The sequence below is a fragment of the Takifugu flavidus genome, chromosome 4 (genome assembly GCF_003711565.1).
Source record: "Takifugu flavidus isolate HTHZ2018 chromosome 4, ASM371156v2, whole genome shotgun sequence".
NCBI lineage: Eukaryota > Metazoa > Chordata > Actinopteri > Tetraodontiformes > Tetraodontidae > Takifugu > Takifugu flavidus.
This window is the reverse complement of record NC_079523.1, coordinates 12,052,277-12,074,434: the sequence shown is the minus strand read 5'-3', so window position 1 is coordinate 12,074,434 and position 22,158 is coordinate 12,052,277. Positions and strand designations below refer to the sequence as shown.

General features: G+C 44.9%; 1 protein-coding gene and 1 long non-coding RNA gene across 5 annotated transcripts; one reads left to right on the top strand and one right to left on the bottom strand.

Annotated features, from left to right (window-relative positions):
• The first annotated feature begins 205 nt into the window (after window positions 1-205).
• LOC130523882 (proto-oncogene tyrosine-protein kinase Src-like) lies at window positions 206-14,258 on the top strand. 4 transcript variants are annotated; one of them, XM_057029478.1, is made up of 13 exons: window positions 207-646; window positions 5,419-5,700; window positions 6,175-6,274; window positions 7,009-7,026; window positions 7,631-7,729; window positions 7,964-8,067; window positions 10,013-10,162; window positions 10,252-10,407; window positions 10,844-11,023; window positions 11,182-11,258; window positions 11,346-11,499; window positions 11,579-11,710; window positions 11,951-14,258. In XM_057029478.1, the coding sequence occupies exons 2-13, from the start codon at window positions 5,427-5,429 to the stop codon at window positions 12,157-12,159; spliced, it is 1,653 nt and encodes a 550-aa protein (XP_056885458.1). In that variant the 5' UTR covers window positions 207-646; window positions 5,419-5,426; the 3' UTR covers window positions 12,160-14,258. The 4 variants fall into 4 exon arrangements, with proteins under 4 accessions (XP_056885460.1, XP_056885458.1, XP_056885459.1 ...); XM_057029480.1 differs by lacking the exon at window positions 7,631-7,729 and having other exon boundaries at window positions 206-646; XM_057029479.1 differs by lacking the exon at window positions 7,009-7,026.
• A 5,775-nt stretch (window positions 14,259-20,033) lies between these two features.
• Window positions 20,034-21,507, bottom strand: LOC130524301 (uncharacterized). Its single transcript, XR_008950101.1, has 2 exons — window positions 21,234-21,507; window positions 20,034-20,704 (listed from the first exon to the last, which is right to left on the bottom strand). It is a non-coding gene; the product is annotated as an uncharacterized LOC130524301 (long non-coding RNA).
• Window positions 21,508-22,158: the final 651 nt, after the last annotated feature.

Below are 22,158 nucleotides of genomic sequence, written 5' to 3'. Positions count from 1 at the left end.
AGCAACCTGTTCTACGAGCTTGTCCAAAACAACCCTTAGCCTGTGGGTTTTTAAAAATAAAAATCCAGTCATTTTTTTAACGTTATGACGTAAACGGTGAAACAAAATTAAACCCAATCTTTTACCTGTCTGCTACGACAAAATAAACGAGTTACGAAATATGACGTGAATCGTGACTGACGCAGCTGCGTAAAATGCGTAAAATCCAGACTCCTCACATTTGCGCGCTCGCCTTTCGTCAGTGATGCGCTTCTCCGCGCCTCCCCCCCACACGGGGCATGTCTTCTCCTCACCAGCCTCCGGCTCCGCTGCATGAGAAGTAGCCCACCGTCCACGGTCGCCGCAGCTCGACACGGCACCTCTCCTTCGGCTGGCGTTGGCCCGGCCCACCGCAGGCGCCCCAGCAGCTGTGCCCTCTGCTCCTGAAGGCAGACCCCCCCCCCCCCCTTTCCCCGGCGCGTCATGACCTCCCCTTTCTGCCATTCAACTCAAATTCGCTAAATGGGATTCGTAGCTGTCCCGAGGTCTCCAAAGCAACTCGCCGCCCGCTTTCGTTATTTCTCTAATGAGGACAGTCGTGAGGATCTAACCCGGCTCCGCACTCGGCGGCTCTGATTTCTGGGCTCAATCTCAAGACGCGTTAAAGGTGAGTTAATTAGGGCTTGTGTTGTTTATGAGGGGGAGAGAGAGAAAAACGGCCTTCGCTGCCTCATTAGAGTCTTTCTGATGCTGGGCCGTGTTTGCCGTGCTGGTTTTATACCAGGAATTGTCATTTACTCCTATTTCATTGTTGCACAGGCCACTCGGTTCGGCTGCGCACGCACATTTGGTCAGTAGCGCCGTTTGTGTCGGTGCCAGAGCGGCGCTGCTGACGACGAACCGCACGCCGCACAAAATCCACCCCTCGGTGTGCACTTTTTCTTTCTTTTTCTCTCAGATTTCCATATATTTTAGAGACATAACTGTTAGCAAAGCTGCGATAAATGGATGGCGCACGGGAATTGAGAGCCAACAATCCACGGAAATTCAAAATGGAGCTGTAACAGCACCTGTCTTGATTCATCAGGCCGCATATGCGCCGTATGGAAGCCCGATCTTCGGCGGCCACACCGGCATGGTTGCCCTTCATCTCCGTGGATGTTCATCAAATCCACAAATATGTTCCCAAATGACAAATCCCTTGGCAAACAGGAGTTGTTGTTTCGATATTTTTGTCTCCACAACAGAAACGCTCCCAGCTGTTATTCCTGTCAACCACCACCCCACCCCTTTCTTTCTTTCTTTCTTTGAAAGCAGCTTTGCCGACAACCGGTGTTTAATCCGTTGTAAATAGAATTTTAATTGTGCTGTTAATCTATTTACTGTTGGTTTTGGCTGTTGGACGAGTGCCATCTGATATTCACGAAGCGGTGTGTTCATGAGACCCTCCAATGATGGGAAAACCCGGCGTCAGCTGTATAACGACGGCCAGATTAATCAATAAAATGCCAACCAGTTTAAACTGTTGTAGCTTGAGAAATTGTACAAATCACCCAGGTAGTTGCTTTGTTTTTCAGCTTTATTCCAGTTTTAATTTTACCTGGTTTAAAATGCAAGATGTTCTTGTTCAGATAGTATTGAAAGGTCCTTTGACGCTTCTGGCTGTTGGTTATTTACCCAAGATGGAAGTAGTGGGCATTATAAAGAACGGTTGTTTCCAGCCTTTCAGTTAAGAGTTAATCATTGCCTCATGTCCTTCCTCTCCACCCTCACCCCAATTCATAGTCAGCCTTTAAATCATACTTCCACATTTCTTTTCCTATTTTTGATTCTCAGCTGTTTTTTTTGGGTTTATTTTATTTAATCCGACTATACCATTGTAAAAACCTGAGCTTGGCAAAAGTTTTGACCAATTCTTGTGGAACCCGTGACTTATATAAGGCTAAAATAATTGGTGCAATAAATGTGGGTGTTTATTCAGCAACTGCACATTTCCTCTTTCTTGATATGAAAGAATCATCATCAGCCCTGTGAACTGAAATTTTCCGCTGGGACTGAAAACATTGGCACGGTGGCAACTGTTACCGTCTGTTGTTGGGGCTCGGTGAGATTTCTCACGGCCAAATGTGCTTGCCTGACCAGGTGGAGATGACAAAAGTGGACTGGACAGGAAGTACAAGAGAATAATAAATAAATAAAAATGTCGGATTGAACATTAAACACACCATGATGCCAAAAAACAAAGCCTTTCCTGTTTTGTCCACTAAAATTTATTTGGGCTCCTCTTTGCCTTTCCCCACCTCCTTTTCAAAGGTATCTTCCAGTTTTTGTGTTAAGCATGAAGGGAAAAACTCGTCAACAACCGGAAGTGTCGGCAAAAGGAGCAGCTTAGCTATAAATGCACTTTGTGGAAATTGAAGGGCTCTCGTGTTTCTCAGGTGAACGCCGCTCTGATAACAGCCTGTCAGCAGAGTGCGTATTTGATGTGATTCATACCTAATCTGCCAAAATCTCCAGGCACAGAAGAAATCCCCACGTTTGTGCACCAGTATAGTCGGTAAAGCTCGTCCCTACAAGTGCAGTTTTGAAACCAGGGCTAGAGAAGTTTATAATTTCAAAAAAAACAACAACAAATCCCCAAGACTGTTTTGAACTCGTGTCCGGGAACACAAAAGTGAACCTTTTGGTTGCTACCGTTACCACCGCCACTCTCTCTTCCTCAGTCCTGCCCTCCGACCATCCAGGTGCCTGTTGACGCTGCTGCAGCTGGCAGGATCGTCTACGTCTGATATTGTTCCCAAAGACAGAAATATCTCCTGATCTCACCTTCCTCATGAGATCTGTTTTTCCTCAGTTTGCTGCTGCCTTTGTATTCCTTCCATTTGGTCATATTCCCCTTTATTTAATCAGTTTCGCACCTACGATTTCCATCCTCCTGTCCGATGCGGTCGTGTGTTCAGAACGTTGCAACACGGGGCCATGCACCATATTAGGAAAAGGCGTGAGGCTCCGGCACAGCGTTGGAAGTCTTGTTTACATTCATATGCTGGGAGGCTTTCGGGGGTGGTCGCATTCTCCGGGAGAAAGCCACAGAGTGACTCTTATGAGTCTGGTCTGGTCGGTTTCCTCTAATCTTCCATTTGAACCAAGGACTGAAGTTAAAATTTGAGATCTGACACGTTTCTGAGTGGATAATTTTGTTAATGTTCAAGGGTAAAGGTCAACATTTGCAAACAGCATCTGTAGTATGTTGGCAAATTTACATGCACTCATTTTATCTACGGTCTCATCAGCTGTTTTATTTCCACTCATTCGAAAATGTGAGGATCGGAAAACTTTTGCTCCTATTCACCCTGTTGGGCGTTTAGAGCCATTGGCGAGAAGATCCAGGAACTAATTCTCAGGTTAGAGAGGCATTACTGAAAACTGTTATGTTTGTTTAAACCAAAACAGATCTGTTTAAAGCGCACTGGTCAATGTTGTTGTCTGCTGCATATATATGATATTTAATATACTGTTGCAAATGCATAAACTGTGTAAATGTGTTGGCTGTATGTAATGCTAGCTGCTATTGCCTATTGTTTTTGCTCTGTAAAATGATTTGAAATTCCGATCACAACCTTCTGACTTCCACATATAACTCAGACCTGGGGCTTGTTCACTTATGAAGTCCCGTCCAGCTTTCCTGGAGGCCTCCGAGCGCTCTGTGTGACTCAGAGTTGCACCACGGCTACGCATCACCCCCCCCATTGCACCAGATTACTCCCTGGCAGGGGTTGAATCGACGCACGCATCAGCATACCCGTTAGCTTGAAATGGCTCGCGCTCCCTCACAGCCGTGCGTTCCACACACCCCCGTGTCTTCTCAGTGGGATTCTTCCATGTCTTTGGCAACTCCGATACCTGTGTAATTATATTACACTCGCACATCACACCGGATACGCCCACTTGAGCCTCGTTCCGCCGCCGCCTACGCTTTCTTTTTGCAGGCCCTGTTGGTTCCTTCCCCTTTTTCTGTTAATATCCCCATCCCCTGTCAATCAGGCCCACGCCAGCCTCTTCAAAATGCACGTGGTGGAAAAAGGGATGTGAGGCACAGCAGCACAGTTGTGGTTGGGTGTGGAATAGAGCCTCGGCGCTCCGAGACCAAGGAGCAGCTGCTCACGCACACACACACAGGGACACACACAGGGACACACACAGTCTGGAACTTGGAGTGCCATTATTCACAAAGGTTTCATGTGTGTATCACTGTCTGTGTTTCAGCTGGCCTGATATAGCCGGTGTCCCCATGACTCACTCTGCACTGACTCCAGGGGTGTGTGTGTGTCTGTGTGTGCATGTGCGTGTGTCTGTGTGTGTGTGGTGGGGGCTTTCTGTTGAAAACTCCATGATCTCACTCCTGATGTTGGTGTCAGCTGGACATGTTTTCTCTGGTACCTGTGCTGGGAGGGTGAGCTCCATTAGCCTGCGTGAAGCCATTACATCAGTGTAAACATTGCAAAAACACTGTCGATTTCTCTTTTAAACCATCATCCTAAAACCTATTGTGTCCAGGCAGTGTCAGATTCATTTTTGATCCTATAATACTGTGACTGGGACACTTGGCCAGGCCACAAATGGGCCGTTTGTCGCGAGCATTTGCAACCGAAGATGTTTGTGTTTCTGTTGAACCTCATGGGCTGTTGGAGATGTTCATTAGGACGCAGTCTGGGTTTGAAGAGGCTGAAGGATCTTTATACGATTCTGTGATGATAATAATCATGTTACAAATCACAGCCACGCATGAATGTGACACAGATTTTATTATAGGATGGACGGTCGAAGCCCGTCTTGACTCCTCTATAATAAAGGTTCTGATTGCCTGTTACAGGTGAAGCAGATTGAGGCTCTGGTTTTCCAGGTTTCTTTGTTTGCTTTTATTGGTTCAGAACCGACTGAATCATGTTGACGGTCTCAAGGTGTCCTATTCTCGGGGCATTTCCACGCGAAGCAGTTCCACCTAACGGCCCCAAATGTGTCCTCGCTGGTGCTCGCTGCCGGGAGGGAGAGTTTTAGTGTAAGGGGCTGTACAAAAGGTCCAACAGGACCGTTCCTCCTCCTGAAGGAACCCTTATTTTCTTCTGATTTGATTGCAAAGGCAATCTGGCGGCCATGTCCATTTATCTTTGTATGTTTATGCAAATATGTTTGTTTTCCAGAATCGCATAATGGATTATTCATACCTCTTTATGAAACCTGCTGTGTGGGGTCAGGCTGGATTTAAATATTAATGAGCAAACAGAAAGGTGCCCTCTTAACGTCACAGTGCTGCTAGCATAGCGTAGAGCTGATTTAAATGTGATGGTCGACGGTCGCGGAGTTTGATTCCACAAATATTTGAATTAATAAGGTTTTTATTTTCCTGTTAATCTTTTGAGACACTTTATCTCTTCGCAGGTCTGCACATGGGGGCGGGCAAGAGCAAGCCCAAGGAGCCGGGCCAGCGCTCCATGAGCCTGGACGGCACCATCGGAACGGGCTCAGACAGCGGCCACTTCCCCCACCCGCGCCCCGCCCAGCAGACCCAGACGCCCAACAGGAGCCCCGCTGTAGGGACGGGCAGGCGGGGGCATCAGGGGCAGCACCACCAGCCTCCAACAAATACGCCCGAGATTGTCCCCTTCGGAGGCGTGGACCACACCGGGACCATCACCTCACCTCAGAGGGGACCCCTGTCGGGTGAGTAGAGTCCGTCCACACCTCTGTGCTCCGCATTGTCGTCTCATGGGAGCAAAGCACGATTGGTTTAGTTTCCATCGCCTGAGCTCTGCAGGCTCCCTTCTCCTGCACAACTAATGAATGAATGAATCAATATTGAGTTGGAGAGCGTCCAGCATTAAATCACAAGTTAATTAAGTGGGAGGCTATATTAAAAAAAAAAAAAAAAGCAAGTCTGTCGGTATGGTGGTTTTGTCCTTCAAGAGCAATTGTCCATGAGATACTGGATTGATTCTTTTTTTTCTCCCCCTCTTTCATTAGATTATGGTAAATTGACTCATCTAGGTAAGGGAGGGGGGGACCCAAGGTTTAAAATGTTACAGTCATCAAGGGTTGGCACTGCAGTAAAGTCAGGTTTATTGAAGGTGAATGTTGATTCAAAACTTTTCTTTAAGGCTTCTCCCTCCCCCACCTCCAATTGTGCGTCTCCTGCAGGAGGCGTGACCACGTTTGTGGCGCTGTACGACTACGAGTCGAGGACGGCGTCCGACCTGACCTTCAGGAAAGGCCACCTGCTGCAGATTGTAAACAACACGTAAGATTTCCACAGTCGTGCCATCGCCAGGGAGGGGGGGGGGGCAGATAGATTTGCGGGCACACATGGCAACGCCTGCGCGCAACAGCGTAGCCGGTGACTGCGGGGCGACTGATGGCCTCCATCTGCCGCCGCAAACAGAGCAGAAAGGCACTTTACCGATGCATCCGCTTCCTCTTAGGAACCATCTGCACCGCGGACGCTCGTTAACGATGAGTCGCGTGTCTCCCGCCGCACGTGAGAAACCTACTGGTAACCGTTCTCGCAGTCGTGCGGCAAATAGTGCAAAACATTTGGTGCAGGAACTATTCATTAGCGCAATGTTTTGGTTAGTTTTTCCTGCTTCGCTCCGCTTGTTTAATGACTTCCTGCCTTAAGTCTGCTCTGCAGTTCATTGTCTATATTCTGGGACTCTTAAGTGGGACTGAAAACTCGTGCAGCCCCCCCCCACTGCGGTATTTCTACACTGAAGCCGAAACCTCCGGCTGACGTCACACACGACGCGGCAGATCTTTTTCATTTCTGATGATGTTTGTGAACTCTTGTTGAGCACTGCAAACTGTGCCAGGATGGGATGTAGCACTAGCGCTTTAAAGAGGCTAGCCGCCCCAGTGTTTAGTCCCACAGCATATTCTGCTGGTCTGCTCTCTGTGCTGCTTGTGTTGCTGTGTTTTTGATGTGTCTGCTGTGTCTGTTATCTCTCCCCCTTTCTCATGCTTCATGGTTTCTCCTAGGAAAAAGTACAGTTTCAGGTCAGTAATACTTAATGTAGTGAAAGACAAAAACAGTCATCATCACATTCAACCTTTTGTTCACAGTCCCTTCGCTGCTGGGTTTATCTTTTGATCTCGCTCGTAGCCTCGGTGCGGAAACATCGATGAATATTAGAAGCCGTCCCCCGATATGGAGGAATAGCTAAAAATGCGAGACTGGGGGGCACAGCGGGAAGAGAAAATGGGTTCTTTTTTCTCTCTTGAAGGAAATATGTCAACTCGGTTGGGCTCTGTGTGGAAAACGATAATGGGATGCACAAAGTTGAACTTCTTCCGAGTAGCGTAGCAGCAGCCAGCCTGCCTGATGCCCACGAGCACACCGTGCACTGCAGCTGCTGCCAAATACCAAAAACAAAGTCTACCTCTTCCAATCACCTGGTGCACGTGTTGGGATTGTTTTCACTCATTTCATTGTGAATATAAAGACAGATGTGCAGAGAATATTTTACCTTTTGGCATATAATTGCCAAACAAACCCATGTGGCCAAATGAAATCAAAACCTAGATTTAATTAAGTAATTTTTTTTTCTTTAATAAGAGTTTTCACTCTGGCTGTCTTTCCTCTGCCCCCTCCGTGTCACAGAGAAGGTGATTGGTGGCTTGCTCATTCCCTGACGACTGGCGAGAGCGGCTACATCCCCAGCAACTATGTGGCTCCATCCGACTCCATCCAAGCAAAAGAGTACATGATCCCCTCCTACTTTCCTTTTGTTAACACCACTTCCCTTCTCAAAGCCCAAACACAGCGGCGTTTGCTGTCCTTATCTACTGTACATCTGCATGTCCGTGTAGAAACAGATTTTCCACTGTGCACGCCAGTAAAATCCTATTTTCCAGCCACCCGAGTGTTTCTGGCTGTCTGCTCCTGAGGTTCTGCGGCAGCTCGTCACTGATTCTCTGTGGTCCACTTTGGCAGGTGGTATTTTGGGAAGATCACCCGGCGTGACTCCGAGAGGCTCCTTTTGAACCTGCAGAACAGGCGAGGAACATTTTTGGTGAGGGAGAGCGAGACCACTAAAGGTAAGATGATGTACGACATGAGCGTTGGTCCCGAAAGAAAAAGAAACATCTCAGTTACTAAATGTGATGTGGTTTGATTGAAGTATAAATCGGGCCAATGAGAGACGAGCTCCCAAGGCCATGCCTTCAGGGTGAAATCTCAACCTGGTTAAAGGGAACAACTTCAGTAAATGAGGTTAATGGGCTGATTCGAGTTGTATGAAAGGCATTTATTTTTCTATTATACACAGGAAAGATTGTGTAGAAGACATTCATTTGATGTTGAAGGTCTAAGGAAGGTGAAATAAAAAATTTTATTATTTTTTTTGTGTGTGCCAGAAGTAAGCGATCAAATCTGTCTCATCGTCTGAATGAAATAATGTCAGCGTGTTATTTTTAATCGACAATAGAAATAAAGGACTGTATTCCTTGTTTGACAAAGTCAAGGGTAACGACAGGTCCCTTTGTCAGCATGCTGCAAATAAGGGAAAATAAAAAATATGTTTTGTTTAGAAGTTGTCACTTTCCTCGTCTTTGTCCCCGGAGTTTATTCAGATCTCACTATGAGTTCAGATCTTTCGGGAGTCCATTTGAAAGGCCCAGAACTGTGTAGTAAAGTCTTTTCTTTAACTTTCACAATGCCTTTGGCGCTTCATCCTGCTCCACTGGGGCTTTGTTTACTTTTGCCCGGACGCTACATGCAGTCCTCATCACATTTGCTCGTGCTCTTTAAGGAATTGTTTTGGATGGGGTAGGAAAGAGTGGAGTGGATTGGGGCTTATGAATGGATGGGGTGAATCACTCTGCCAGAACTAGGTCAACCTACCAGGGTGCTGGATTTCCCCCTGGCTATAAGCGCCACACACGTGCATACAGTGAGGGGGATGAGGAGCACAACGGGTAAAGCAGGGAGAAACCTTTCATTGTAGCCAACGTGAGAAAGTGTGCTAGTAGTACTGTATCTGTGTTGTTGTAGCAGTGCTTCAGCAATACAATGGTAGTGCGCTAGTAGCGCTGTGGCAGTGTTATAGTAGTGCTGCGGCAGCACTATGGTGGTACTGTGGCAGTGCTATGGTGGTACTGTGGCAGCGCTATGGTGGTACTGTGGCAGCGCTATGGTGGTACTGTGGCAGCGCTATGGTGGTACTGTGGCAGCGCTATGGTAATGTTGTAGCAATGCTACGGTAATGCTGTGGCAGCACTATGGTAGTGCTACAGTAGCGCTGTGGCAGTGTTATAGTAGTGCTGCAGCAGCACTATGGCAGCACTATGGTGGTACTGTGGCAGCGCTATGGTAATGTTGTAGCAATGCTATGGTAATGCTGTGGCAGCATTATGGTAGCGCTACAGTAGTGCTGTGGCTGCACTGTCTTATTGTAGCAGTGCTCTGGCAGCGCTATGGTAATGTCATGGCAGCTTGACGGTAGTGCTGTTTTAATGTTGTAGCAGTGCTGCGGTCATGCTGCGGTAGTGCTATGGTAATGTTGCACCAGTGGTGTGGCAGCGCTACAGTCGTGCTGCCATAGCACTAGGGTAGCAGTGCTATGGCAGCGCTACGGTTGTGCGGTGGCAGCGCTACAGTAGTGCGGTGGCAGTGCTATTGTAATGTTGTAGCAGTGGTGTGGCAGCGCTGTATCATCTGTGTCTGCTGAACAATTTCACTGCCGTCATTTTTCTGAGTTTCACCCTCTCAGGTAGAATACCTTCCTCTCCTCCACTTCCCCCAAAACTAATGTCTAAATCCTTTCAAATGATATGATCTGTAATGGTTTTATTTAGATATTTTGTCTGTGTCTCGAAGGCCTTTGTGGCTGTCAAATGTCAAAGGTCATGAACAAGGACACAAAGGCTTAAAGCGGCCATCGGGGGCTTGCACAGCCCAGCTGTTGAAACCTCTGAGCAGCTGGCACCCAGGCTCCTATATGCCTGTTTTTTAACCAGTGTGTGCTTGCTGGTTTGTTTCCAGGAGCATATTGCCTGTCGGTGCTGGATTATGATAACACCAAAGGCCTGAATATCAAACATTACAAGATCAGGAAGTTGGATAGTGGAGGTTTCTACATCACCTCTCGAACCCAGTTTACCAGCCTACAGCAGCTAGTCTTCCATTACCACGGTGAGTACACGATAGACAGTAGCAATGATAGCTATGACCCTCCCCCAGGTCAAAGCCAATCCTTCACTCTTCTTTCTTCCCTGTTCTAGAGCACTCCGATGGACTGTGTCACGCTTTAACAGATGTGTGTCCTGTGGCTAAACCTCAAACCCAGGGTCTGGCCAAGGATGCCTGGGAGATTCCCAGAGAGTCCCTCCGCCTTGACCTGAAACTAGGACAGGGCTGCTTTGGAGAAGTCTGGATGGGTAAGAACAGTTTCCCCAACATGTCCGGTGAAATGGCAGCATTAGAAGCAGTGATTTGGTTGTGGATAAAGTCCATGCTAATTTAAAACCAGAGATCTTTCTCTAGAGAAGTCCTCGAAAAAGCGAAATGGTTTAAAATTTTCCTTCAATTTTCCATTAAATATCAATGTGAAAAGACTGAAATAGGGTCTAATCTGTCCAGTTACACATGAGGCAGTTTACAAGTCGTAAAAAATAACAAAATAACCAGCAAACATTAATACAACTCCATTTTCTCTCATTAATAAAAACGGCAGTGACACACTGTTCCAGTTCTCTGCTTCATCACCTCAGATGCCGATCGGTTGCCTGGCAACTACTCACTTTTGAGGATTACTGCGATTTGCTTCCTGATTATAGTTATGATGTGTTTTGTTTTTTCATTATTGCCATAAAGGAACTTGGAACGGCACGACCCGTGTAGCAATCAAGACCCTGAAGCCTGGTACGATGTCTCCAGAAGCCTTTCTCCAGGAAGCCCAGGTCATGAAGAAGTTGAGGCACGAGAAGCTGGTCCAGCTTTACGCTGTTGTGTCTGAGGAACCTATTTATATTGTGACGGAATATATGAGTCAAGGTAATACTAATACAGACCAGGCCTAAAAAACAGTCATTTTGTCAGGCCAGCTTAGAAAAGCTTATGAATACATAAAATTCTGATATATTCTATTTATTTGATTACAGTCACACCAAGTGGCACGTGCATAATCCTGCATAATAATCTTACCCTCACAGGTAGCTTATTGGATTTCCTGAAAGGGGAAGCAGGAAAGATGCTCCGCCTGCCTCAACTGGTTGACATGGCTTCTCAGGTAAAAATCCTGCCTCCGGCGCACTAAAAGCCCCACCAAATATTTGTCAAAACAAAAATCGCGCCCTCTCTTGCTCGTGTCCTCCAGATTGCAGCGGGTATGGCTTATGTCGAGCGGATGAACTACGTCCACAGAGACCTGCGCGCCGCTAACATCCTGGTTGGGGACAGCCTGGTGTGTAAAGTGGCCGACTTCGGTCTGGCACGACTCATCGAAGACAACGAGTACACTGCCAGACAGGGTAAGGTGTCGCTTCTCATCGAGTTACGATTTTTCGGCATCGCTGTGAAACAGTTTCTTCCCCTCCGGCCGTCATGCAGGGGCTAAGTTCCCCATCAAATGGACGGCGCCGGAGGCAGCCCTGTATGGTCGCTTCACCATCAAGTCTGACGTCTGGTCCTTTGGTGTGCTGTTGACTGAGCTGGCAACTAAAGGAAGAGTTCCATATCCAGGTAAAAAAAAAAAAAACACTTCCTATTTGGAGACTTAAACAATAAAGTTAAATGTATGGTTTATATATTATGTGGGGAAACAGCGTCCCCTGGTGGCTAAAGCTAATAAATATCAATGTGATCAAAAATTGACTGCTGTAACCCCTCAGACATTACAATGGAATGAATTATGCAATGTTTTTGAAATAGTTAATATTTAATGTTTCATGTATTAATGAGGTCCCTCTCCCTGTTTTGTAGGTATGGTTAACCGTGAGGTTCTCGACCAGGTAGAACGTGGCTACAGAATGCCGTGCCCTTCAGAGTGCCCCAGCTCTTTGCACGAGCTCATGCTTTCCTGCTGGAGGAAGGACCCAGAGGAGAGGCCCACCTTTGAGTACCTGCAGGGTTTTCTAGAGGACTACTTCACCTCCACAGAGCCCCAGTATCAACCTGGGGAGAACCTCTAAATCAGCACACACTAAATTGAACAGAAAGAGGGGGCGGACGTCAACACGCTAACAATCTGCACTAATCGATCTCAGAGGAGCTCTTGCGAGAGGATGTGGGCCTGTGAAACTCGGCCTGGTAGGAACGCCAGATTCCTCTGTGAAGCAAAACTGAAAGTTGCAGAAGTCCCCCCGTCCAGCTAAAGGAGAACCTGCAGAACCCCCTTTTCTGCCCCTTTACTGAATGCATTCCCGTTGCGCAGAGGTTCAGGGTTGAGAAACAGAACGCTTCCTGAGGAGATGGATATTAAACAGATGGACTAGATGTGATTTTCTTACTGAGTGAGGTGCAACTGACGTGGGAAGAAGCAACCCAGAGTGTACAGATGGAGCGAGAGGAACAAACCACCCAGTCTGGGAGAGAGAAGGTGAAGGGAGGATATTTCAGTCGTATGACTGACGCTGTCGATGAGCTGTTTCACCTCCTACCTTCCCTCACCTGTCCTCTCTTTGCCCCTGTCTGGTATCTTTTCCACCCACAGAAGAAGAGCACTGCCAACCCGGCTCAGGTGCCAAAGTGAAGCTTATCTCCCTTCACGTCTTTACATCTTTTCTGCCACTTTTCTCGTGTTTCTGTCCGACTCGATCTCTCTTTAGTTTCCTACAGTCGACACTCTGCTTGGCATCATGTTTTCCTCTTTACGTTATTGATCTCACCAAGAGGTCGAAGTTGTTCCATCTGCTGGGGCCGGACGGATCACACCCAACACGCATGTTCTGTAATACTGAAAATGAGGTGGCTTAAATAAACTCCTGATGCCTTCCTCTTTTGTTTAACCCTCTTTTATAAGCCGCGTGTTCCCACAGGAGCGACCATTTGGATCTGAACGATTACACCATACCGTGTGCTGCTGGGTGCAAAAACACATCTGTACATATTTAACACATCTTTTTTTTCTTAACATGACGTTCCCCAAACGCACCACTTAAAAGAAAAATGACATTCAAAATGATTTTTCTTTTTACTGCAGGTCATAAAAATATGCAAGCAGGCACCCTGACAGAATGAGAAATCTGCGATGAACTGACCATAATGAAACTGTGCTTATGGCTTTGAGGAGAGTTGATTTTTGAACCAGTTAGCATGCTTTTGTGCCGTTTAACTCTTTAACCATTGGCTGGTTTGTATTTATGCTGTACTGTACATCAACATATGTATGTTTACTGTAGTGGAGGTCTCGGGAGAAGCGAGGGGATCATGAACATTTGTGCCATTAACGTATAATTAGTTTTGTTACACCGCCACCAGTTTTCACTGTACATACTGTAGCTCAGTTGGGTTTTTCTATCAACGTCAAATGCTGGGGGGGAGGGGGTCACACATTTCACAGTGGTTTAGTTTATTAAGTAGTTAATGCAGCAGTAGAGGTCCAGTAGGGAGTCGTCACCAAAAACCGAATACGAGCCATGCAGCACTGTTTTCTAACGAGGGATCGCGGCAGCGGAGGGAATCGATGATTTGATGAAATTCTCCAGTAAAAGAAGGACTGGGTTGTGCTATAAACTGTCAAAGATGTAATTAGTATCTTTAACAAATGACTGTGACTATCATGTAATTTGTCTTTATTGCTTATTTTTCTCTTTAATAGTTCCCTCCATGATGAGGTTTTTACAGTGATGCTCGGTTTTGGGGGGGTTTGTACTTCATAAATTGGGTTTCACATATGTCTAAGTGCTTTCCTGCTTTAGATTTTGGGTGGAAATACCCGTTATGATCTCGCACCGCCGCATGAGTCACTGGAATAACACAGAAATCGACAAGACTCATGATCGCTATGAGTAAAGCCATGGGCCGATTGGATTCTATTTATTTATTTTTTTAAGGAGGTCCGGCCTTTTAATGTGTTTGTTTTTACAAAGCTATGCAGTTTCAGACTTGCATTCCTACAAATTCATGGCCATTTTGTTGGAAAGTGGAAACTAGTGCTGATTAAACCGAAGGTGCGAGTATTTTGTAAGGACTTATTTTTGGTTTTATTTCCTTAGCAACAGGACTGAGATGAGTATCGTGTCACTTTATGTTGATCTTTAAATGTGCAATAAATTCTATTTCAAATGTGTTTTGATAAGAGTGAGCACTGTTCTTCCATTCGAAACCAGTTCTCATTGAGCTGGTATATCGGCCTGTCTGTTGAATGAAGAATAAGAATTAAAATGTATCAAAATAGGTTGAAAAGATGGTTCTGAAAGGAGCTAAATGTACATTTTAACACAGGTCATCTTCACATCAAGTTATTTTTTTCCTTATGTGGAATGAAGCCATTCCAGCATTTGTGGTGTGTTCTAATACCAAAATTTAACATCTGTGATATTAAAAAAATATGCTTGCCAGAACATTCCAACCATGTGAAATTTTCATAGTTTTGATCATCCAAGTTCCATTTGAGTTAAGTCTGGTTCTGAATTCTTGTCTCCACCTTGATGTGAAATTTAACTAGTTTAGCACATGTTGCTAAACTGCTGAGATATTCCAGGCAGTCTGCAGACAGTAAGGGAGTGGCAGGTGTTCCTGTCTGCAGGTGGAGGGGACTGGTAGAAGGAAGAACTCTGATGCCCTGAGCAGGCGTAAATTAATACTGTTTAAACCAAGGAAATAATTTGAATAAACACTCTACCCAGACTATGTTTACTTGAAATTTCTATGTATTTTACTTGCAGATCAGAGGTAAGAACCCTCCAACTCCAGCTGTCTTTCAAGTGACCACAAGAGGGCAGTGTTTGTCTGCGGGCCGCACTTAGCGGCAGACACATTTGAACCCACCTGTGGCGGCCCCCTCCTGAGAGAGCAACCTAAAGCTTTGTCACTTGTAATCTGATGAAGGATGGCAATCAGTGATATCATCCTCAGGGAAATTCCTCATGCCACTCTACTTTATCCTTCATTACTTATAGATGCCTCTATCACTGCTTTGTGACAAAATGCTGGATACAACTGTAGCTGTTGATTGATTACAGTAGAGTCCTCATTGTGTGTGTGTGTGTGTGTGTGTGTGTGTGTGTGTGAGTGTGAGTGTGAGTGTGAGAGAGCGGGCATGACAGTTGTTTTCCTCCCAACCCGCTGAGTCATTTATCTCATTTATCCAGACATTGTCAGGGCTCCATCTACTATGACAGTAAACACACTGACTCACACACTGACTCTTTAAGTGGCTGTCACGGTCAAGTTGAGAGAGCACACACACACACATACACACATGTGCTGCTATTATTGCTATTTATGTCTTCCATTGAATTCCACAAGTTTGTCATCTCTATCCTGACATATAATAATTGTACATGTTGGCCTCAAAAAGACTGTAAGACCCAACAGGGTGACACCCCCACCACTCCTTCCCCCCACCTGGTATCACTGGTTACTCCTAAAATGATCCCACGATTACATTCCAAGAGGCCATGAAAAGTTTTAGGCGCAGTGCTGTTACTGTTAATGGTCTGAGAACGTTTTCCTCACTTTTAACCCGTCTCTGTTACAAATGCACTGTGCATTTGTAACTTTTCACCATCAACCATCTGGCTGATCTCTTACCTCATCAACACAGTGGTGCGGACACACCGAAGACCACACTTTTAACTGTGGTGAGGGTATGGTTATTATCTTCAGAACAGTCACGCCGCGTGTTGACTTAACTTGGAACTTTTGGAATTTCTCTTCTACCAGCCAATCTTCTTGCTGCGCCTCACTGGGCTGATACACGCACGCAACCTCCAGGTGGTAACTCGGCTTCCTCCCGTTTCTTCTTCTCTAACAAACAGACATTCTGTTTGTAGGGTCGACCTAATCCCGGAGTCCTAAATGGACCCACATGTTCCCCATCAGCTCACTTCAAACAGCGGGAAGATCAGATATGTGTGTGAGCTTTCCTCAGGCTGCTCCTGATGATTCTCACAGACTCTGTGTGATGCATAGAGAACAGTTTGAATCAAAAATTATTTCTTTTCCCCTTTGATAACAGGTGTGCAGATGCCAGACTGTAATCAGGCGTCTTTTGTGGTGGACCTGCATAGAAGTTGCCTGCCAAGCTGCTGTGGGTTAAGGAGCGTTCAGGAGCATGGAGCTGCACCCTGCAGCTTTTGCAGATATCAGTTGCCTTGGTGGTGGTGGTGGCGGTGGAGGAGGGGGGCAACACCTGCAGCTCAGTGAGAACTGCCCCAGGCCTGTTTTGATACACCGGAAACTCACTGTAAGCGAGACTATTCCCACAGAATTTTGCCTCTATCTCTGGGAATCTAAGTGACCTTTTTTTTAATTATTATTGCTATGCATGTTTTTTAGGATTTAAGAAATATTTAGGTTGATTCCCACATCACACACCATTTCCTACTCACCATAAAGGGAGTGGGGTTAGGGAAAGTGAATGTGGGAAAAATAAATACAAAACGCTCCCTGCTCCTTAGTTATTAATATTGATGCTATAGTGTCTAATAAAGGATGATGGGATATTCTCCCTTTTTCCCAAGTGCATTGTGGTGCACGAACCAGGAGGCATTCAGACAGTCCTACAAAGTGGTGTACTCAGTCGTTAGACTATGCACTAGATAGGGAAAGAGGAGTGATTTTAGATGCGGTGACAGTCTTTTCAGACGTGTCTTTATTTTTCTGTGTCTTTGATTTATTTGTTTCTGTCTTTTCACTTGTCTTCCCCTTACTTCTCATAAATCCTCCTTTCCTTTGTCAGCTCCCCTCACTCCTTTTCCCCAATCCTTTTCACTGTCTACACGCAAACACACATATTTTTACTTCTATCTTTGTGAGGACTTTAAACTACGTAACGCATTCCCCAGCTGCTTACCCTAACCTTAACCATCCCAACTAACCCCTAACTCTGACCTTGACGCTGTCCACAACCCAAACTTAACCTCAACCTTAAAACCATGTCTTGACTCTTTAACAGTCCTTTGATGCTGTGAGGACCAGCCAAAATGTCCTCACTTTGCTGGCAGAATGCAAGTTTTGGTACTAACAAGTACAAGAAGACACATGCGTGCACACACACAAGCACACACAACGTCTCTTGATATTAATGTCTTGCTGCTGCTGTTTCAGGCCTTGGGACCATCCATTTCTCAGGGCCTCTCCTCCGTTGTTGTTCATCATCCTCTATTGGTCCGTTTATCACACAGCCAGTCATTGGTTCATTCATCAAGCAGTCAGCAGCCCCACAGCTGCATCCCACACACAGGAATGCACACTGTATAAAGTTAGAGCCGGGCTGGTAATGATGAATTATGCTTGAGGTTACTCGGGCACTGTCTGTGTCACAAACAATGCTCTGCTGTTGCCGATATTTGGGAAATGCCTCAGCGTCGCGCTATCGTCTCTTTCAAGGACATGTTCCTGGAGAATCTGCCATCGGTCATCTTGAATGTTAAGTGTTATACTAACCTAATAAAAAGTGCTACTGGTTCTCTGCTTGTAATTTAAAAACCACATTGCACATTTTGGGTTCTTTTGTGTCATTCATATGGGAAACCGCATTGATCTTCCAACTTTGCCAGCCTGTTTTTAGTGCTGCTGTGTAATTCTAAATATCCAGAACAGTCTAATACTGTAATTGTCTTCAGGAGTCAAGTTTTGTTTGGTCTTGGACTCTCCCACCGCCCGCGGTGGGTTAAATACACAGTATTCATTGTGGAGTGAGCACATTTGAGTCCCACTTGTTTAAAAACACCATGTCTTTGTAGAGTTTAGAATTAAACTGGCTAATCTCTGCATTATTAGACTTAAAATCACCCACAAATAATATGACAATGCTGATTATAATTTGCTTTTATATTATTATTATTATTATTGCTGTCACACTGGTGAAGCTAACGGCACTGTCAGTTTTCTGTTATTGAAATTAAATATCTGTGAATATTACCAAGAGGAAGCATCTTTTCACTGAGATGTTCAATTACATGTTTAATTGTGCAAGATCCTGCAGAATGCATTTTTCTAATTTATTTTTTAAAAACTAACATGACGCAGCCTGGAAAAATGAACATTTTGCTGAGATTGCTTCATCAAACAATGGCAAACACAGGTGTCATTTATTTTGTTTAGAGCTAAAAGAACCAGGAATTCCTAAAATGGTGACTCGAAACTGTTTTTCTGAGAGACACAAAACTAAACATAGTAACGTGCACAATGTGAACGTGTGGTCACTGATGTTACATTAGATTTCAGGTTAAATAGAGAATGATTTAAAGAAACAGCCCAGTGAAGCTTTTCTGTTGGAATGTTTAACCAGTAGAGTCAGTGCAGTAATAATAAAACATCATTTATCCAACTATAATTAAATTAAATAAGTGCTCAGTTATATTAAGGAACGAGGAGGACATATCCAGGGGAAAAAATGAGCTAGTTTACAAAATTAATTATAATTACAGCGCAGAGACAATTCAGGAATTCAGCTAAAGGTCGACCATAAGGCAAAGTTGGGATAATTAATTGGTAAAAAGTCACTCTGTGTTTGTGTTCCACCTTTAGTCTTTAAGGGCTCAATATGATGCTCTGTCTGCTCCTATATATCAGTCCATCCATCATCCTGTGACCACACAGTGTCCAGGGGTGTGACGCAGCGCGGCGCAGCTCCGTCCAGCGCCAAACACAACAGCCTCTGCGGGCTGTGCGCCCGCTGCAGCCCGGCACCTGTCGCCATGTCTATGTGGAAAAGCATGAGACTGAGAAGATATGTGGTGCTCATGCACATTCCTTCCCCACTGCTCATGAATCATGCCTCCCCCTCTTCCCAACCCCCGAATCTGCAGCCGCGGTCCAATGAGGAAAAGTGTAGGAGGCAGAAGTAGAGGACGTGTTTTATGCAGTACATGGAGTATATATTGTGCCTGTCTGGATGTATGTTCACAGCAGTGATTCATAGTTGGAGGTCTGGAGGGGAAAGAAAGAACAATGTCCTCACTGAACACAAAATTGTATTTAAAGTTCTACCTTACCTTTGGACTCTGGGATTCATTTTCTATATAAACATAATCAAGGCAGGTTTATTTCTTAAATACATCCATGGCTGTGAAAGTAAAGCCTGTTCACTGTCTCCCATCAGCTCACACTCAGTCAACGGAGGCCTGCGGCGCCCTCGGACGCAATGTCAAATTCCACACGCTTAAGCTACCTGGCCAAGCTGTTATTGGACCGCATACCTAACAGGACTGTCAAGCTGACATGCGAAGGACAGGACAAGAGGACGCATGGGAATGCTACTAGTGAACCAGAGTGGAGGAGTAGAGAAACAAGTTAAAATATGAACGGAACGTCCTCAAAACTCACAAAAGGTCATTAAAACAAATGATGCAACAAAACATAGTGTTCTAATGATGTTCTAATTACAATGCAACAATCATAAGTAGTCCATCTAAGACACAACTCAGTAACTCCTACTCTGGGTTATGACTGATGGAAAACCTTGTTTTTAGGCTTTTCATTCATTCATTCATTCATTCATTCATTCATTCATTCATTCATTCATTCATTCATTCATTCATTCGCTCCTTCATTCACTCATTATTTACTTGATCTTTTGAAATACGTTGTCTGATTTTCGAGGAAGAAAAAACTAGGAAGGACCAGCATCACAAACCAAATGAACAAAAACACAAAAAATCTAGAACATACAGAACACAGCAAACTAGAACATTTCAGAGCAAAATGAATAATTGGCATACAGAGAATCACACACTCCTTTTTACTGCAGCCAATGTGTGTGAGCTCTCATTTATCAGTACTGTACTTTAGCACCGGTTCATCCTCCAGGAACAATAATATTTACTGGCAGAGGAAAGGACACCTGTCACTTTCAAAGTTGCCAGATTTTTGCCAAAAGCATCTGAAACATGCATTTCCAATATGAATGGAGTTTATTGCATCAGCAGAAGGAACATGCTAGAGTACCTATCACAGCCATGTGCATAATTCTGTCCACTTACTGTACTTATGTTATATCAATATCATACTGCAAATCCTGACCTGAGGCCTGGATCAGCTGTTGAAAACTGCTGAAAACTAGTCGCAGTTGCCCAGAAATTCACCAAAGCCTTATCTTCAACCATGTCTCAACCATTTATCACTATTTGACTTTTCTTTTAATTGAACCACAATGAACATTCCAAAGAAAACTCTTTGGGCTATTTTTTGTGTCTCCTCTGTCAAAAAAACAAGAATCTGAGACGGTGTTTAGGACAATTGAAGATAATGTGCTACCATAAGATCATGAGCTCATCACTGAATCAGCAAAGCTGGGATCCATAATAAGCAGATATTACAGCCAGGCTCTGTTGTGTTTGGAGGAGAATGTGAGGATTCAACACTCTTGTTTTCACAGGCAGCTCTCACAGAGGAGCCACGTCGGAACCCGAACCTCCTTTCCAGGCCGTCGCTCCTCATCCTTCCTTTTCGTTCTCCCAGGTTCAGAACCAACGCTGAAGATGGAGAAATCCTGGGTTTGTGTCCGCAGAGGAGGAGCGGCAGTCGGCCAAGCCCGGCAGATGTTTGGCTGAGGCTGGATTTCACCTGCAGCATATTTAGAAATGCAAACATCGCAGTGTGATTTACACCACAACACTATGACCTTCTTTCACTTTTTTTTTAAACTATACTCTCGCTGCACTTTTACAGCGAATGTCACAATGGATAAGATGGTCAGCGGTTAGTTGCTGTCTGCATCAGGTATGTTTTTAAGGCCGCAAGGACTTCAAACTATTAAAATCTAACCCTCATTCTTGAGAAACCAGCATATGGGAGGATAATAATCATATTGTGATCATTATTTAATATTTACACACAGTAAACAGTTGATGGAATCTTTCTGTTAGACATATCAGCAAGCTGAGGTCAGTGATGCTAATAAATGCTTTTATTTGTAGCTGGCAGATTACTAAGAGGTCCTTTTCTCATTCAACTCATTTATATCGACCCCTGATTAGCTTTAATCTGTCCCCGCAGCCCCTGTGAGAACAGATGTTCCACCGTTGCTACAGGAATAAAACCTTTGCTTTGGTTACCTGCTGCATTCTGGATCAAAATCAAAATCTTCACTTACGTGCAAATACTTGTACACTGTGGAGTTTTACTCCTCAATTCCAAATGTTATTTGCGAGTCATGAAGATCTTCTATCATCACCGAGATAACAGCTCGTGTCTGTTGGACGCAAGTCAGATACAAATATCCTTCGTTTATTGGAACAGAGATTTTCTGAGTTCAGTCTGGGGAAACTATCTGTGTCGGGATACACAAAAGCTCCATCTGCCTGCAGCTCGCGAATGGAAATCATTATCTGTGATTGGAGGGTTTGGCTGCCCGGAGAGAAGCTCGAGCGTCTCTGCAGCTGACACACTGGACTACCCACTGGCCTTTAGATGGAATTTGTGATAAAGTGATCCTCCCTTTGGATTATGAAATCCTCTCTGCTTTCATATCGCGGCAGATCACTGGTAAGGTCCAGTATTACATTTACTGGTTCTCAACCAGTATTTAGGGGTTTTGTGTTCCCACCATAACCAACAATATCTGCTTGTTGAAGCGCTGTGGAAACAAGATAATCAGCTCCAACCTGTGGGTTTTTTTGTTTTGTTTTGTCTTGTCATGATTTCCAGCCATGTTTCCCACAGGACACTCTCTCGTTTATCTCCGTCATACTAATCTCCGTGTCCCCTTTCTTCTCACCCCTCCTCCCCTACTTTTTTCATGTTCCTTGTCAGCATCACTCCACCCTCAGCCGCACACACTCCCAGACACCCTGCTTATCCCAGATTATAAGGTGACGGAGGAAGGCGCGCACTCAAAACAGCCATTTCTTCCATTGTGTTCGACATGAAAGGCCTCAGTTCCGAGTCTGTTTTGGCTTTAGTTGTTTAAAAGAAATCATCAATAAATCAATACAAGCTTCACTTCTTGCAGCACTGCAAACACGTTGCCGTGGAACTTCACAACGCGATGGCCACTTTTATTTAATAGTACATTGCAT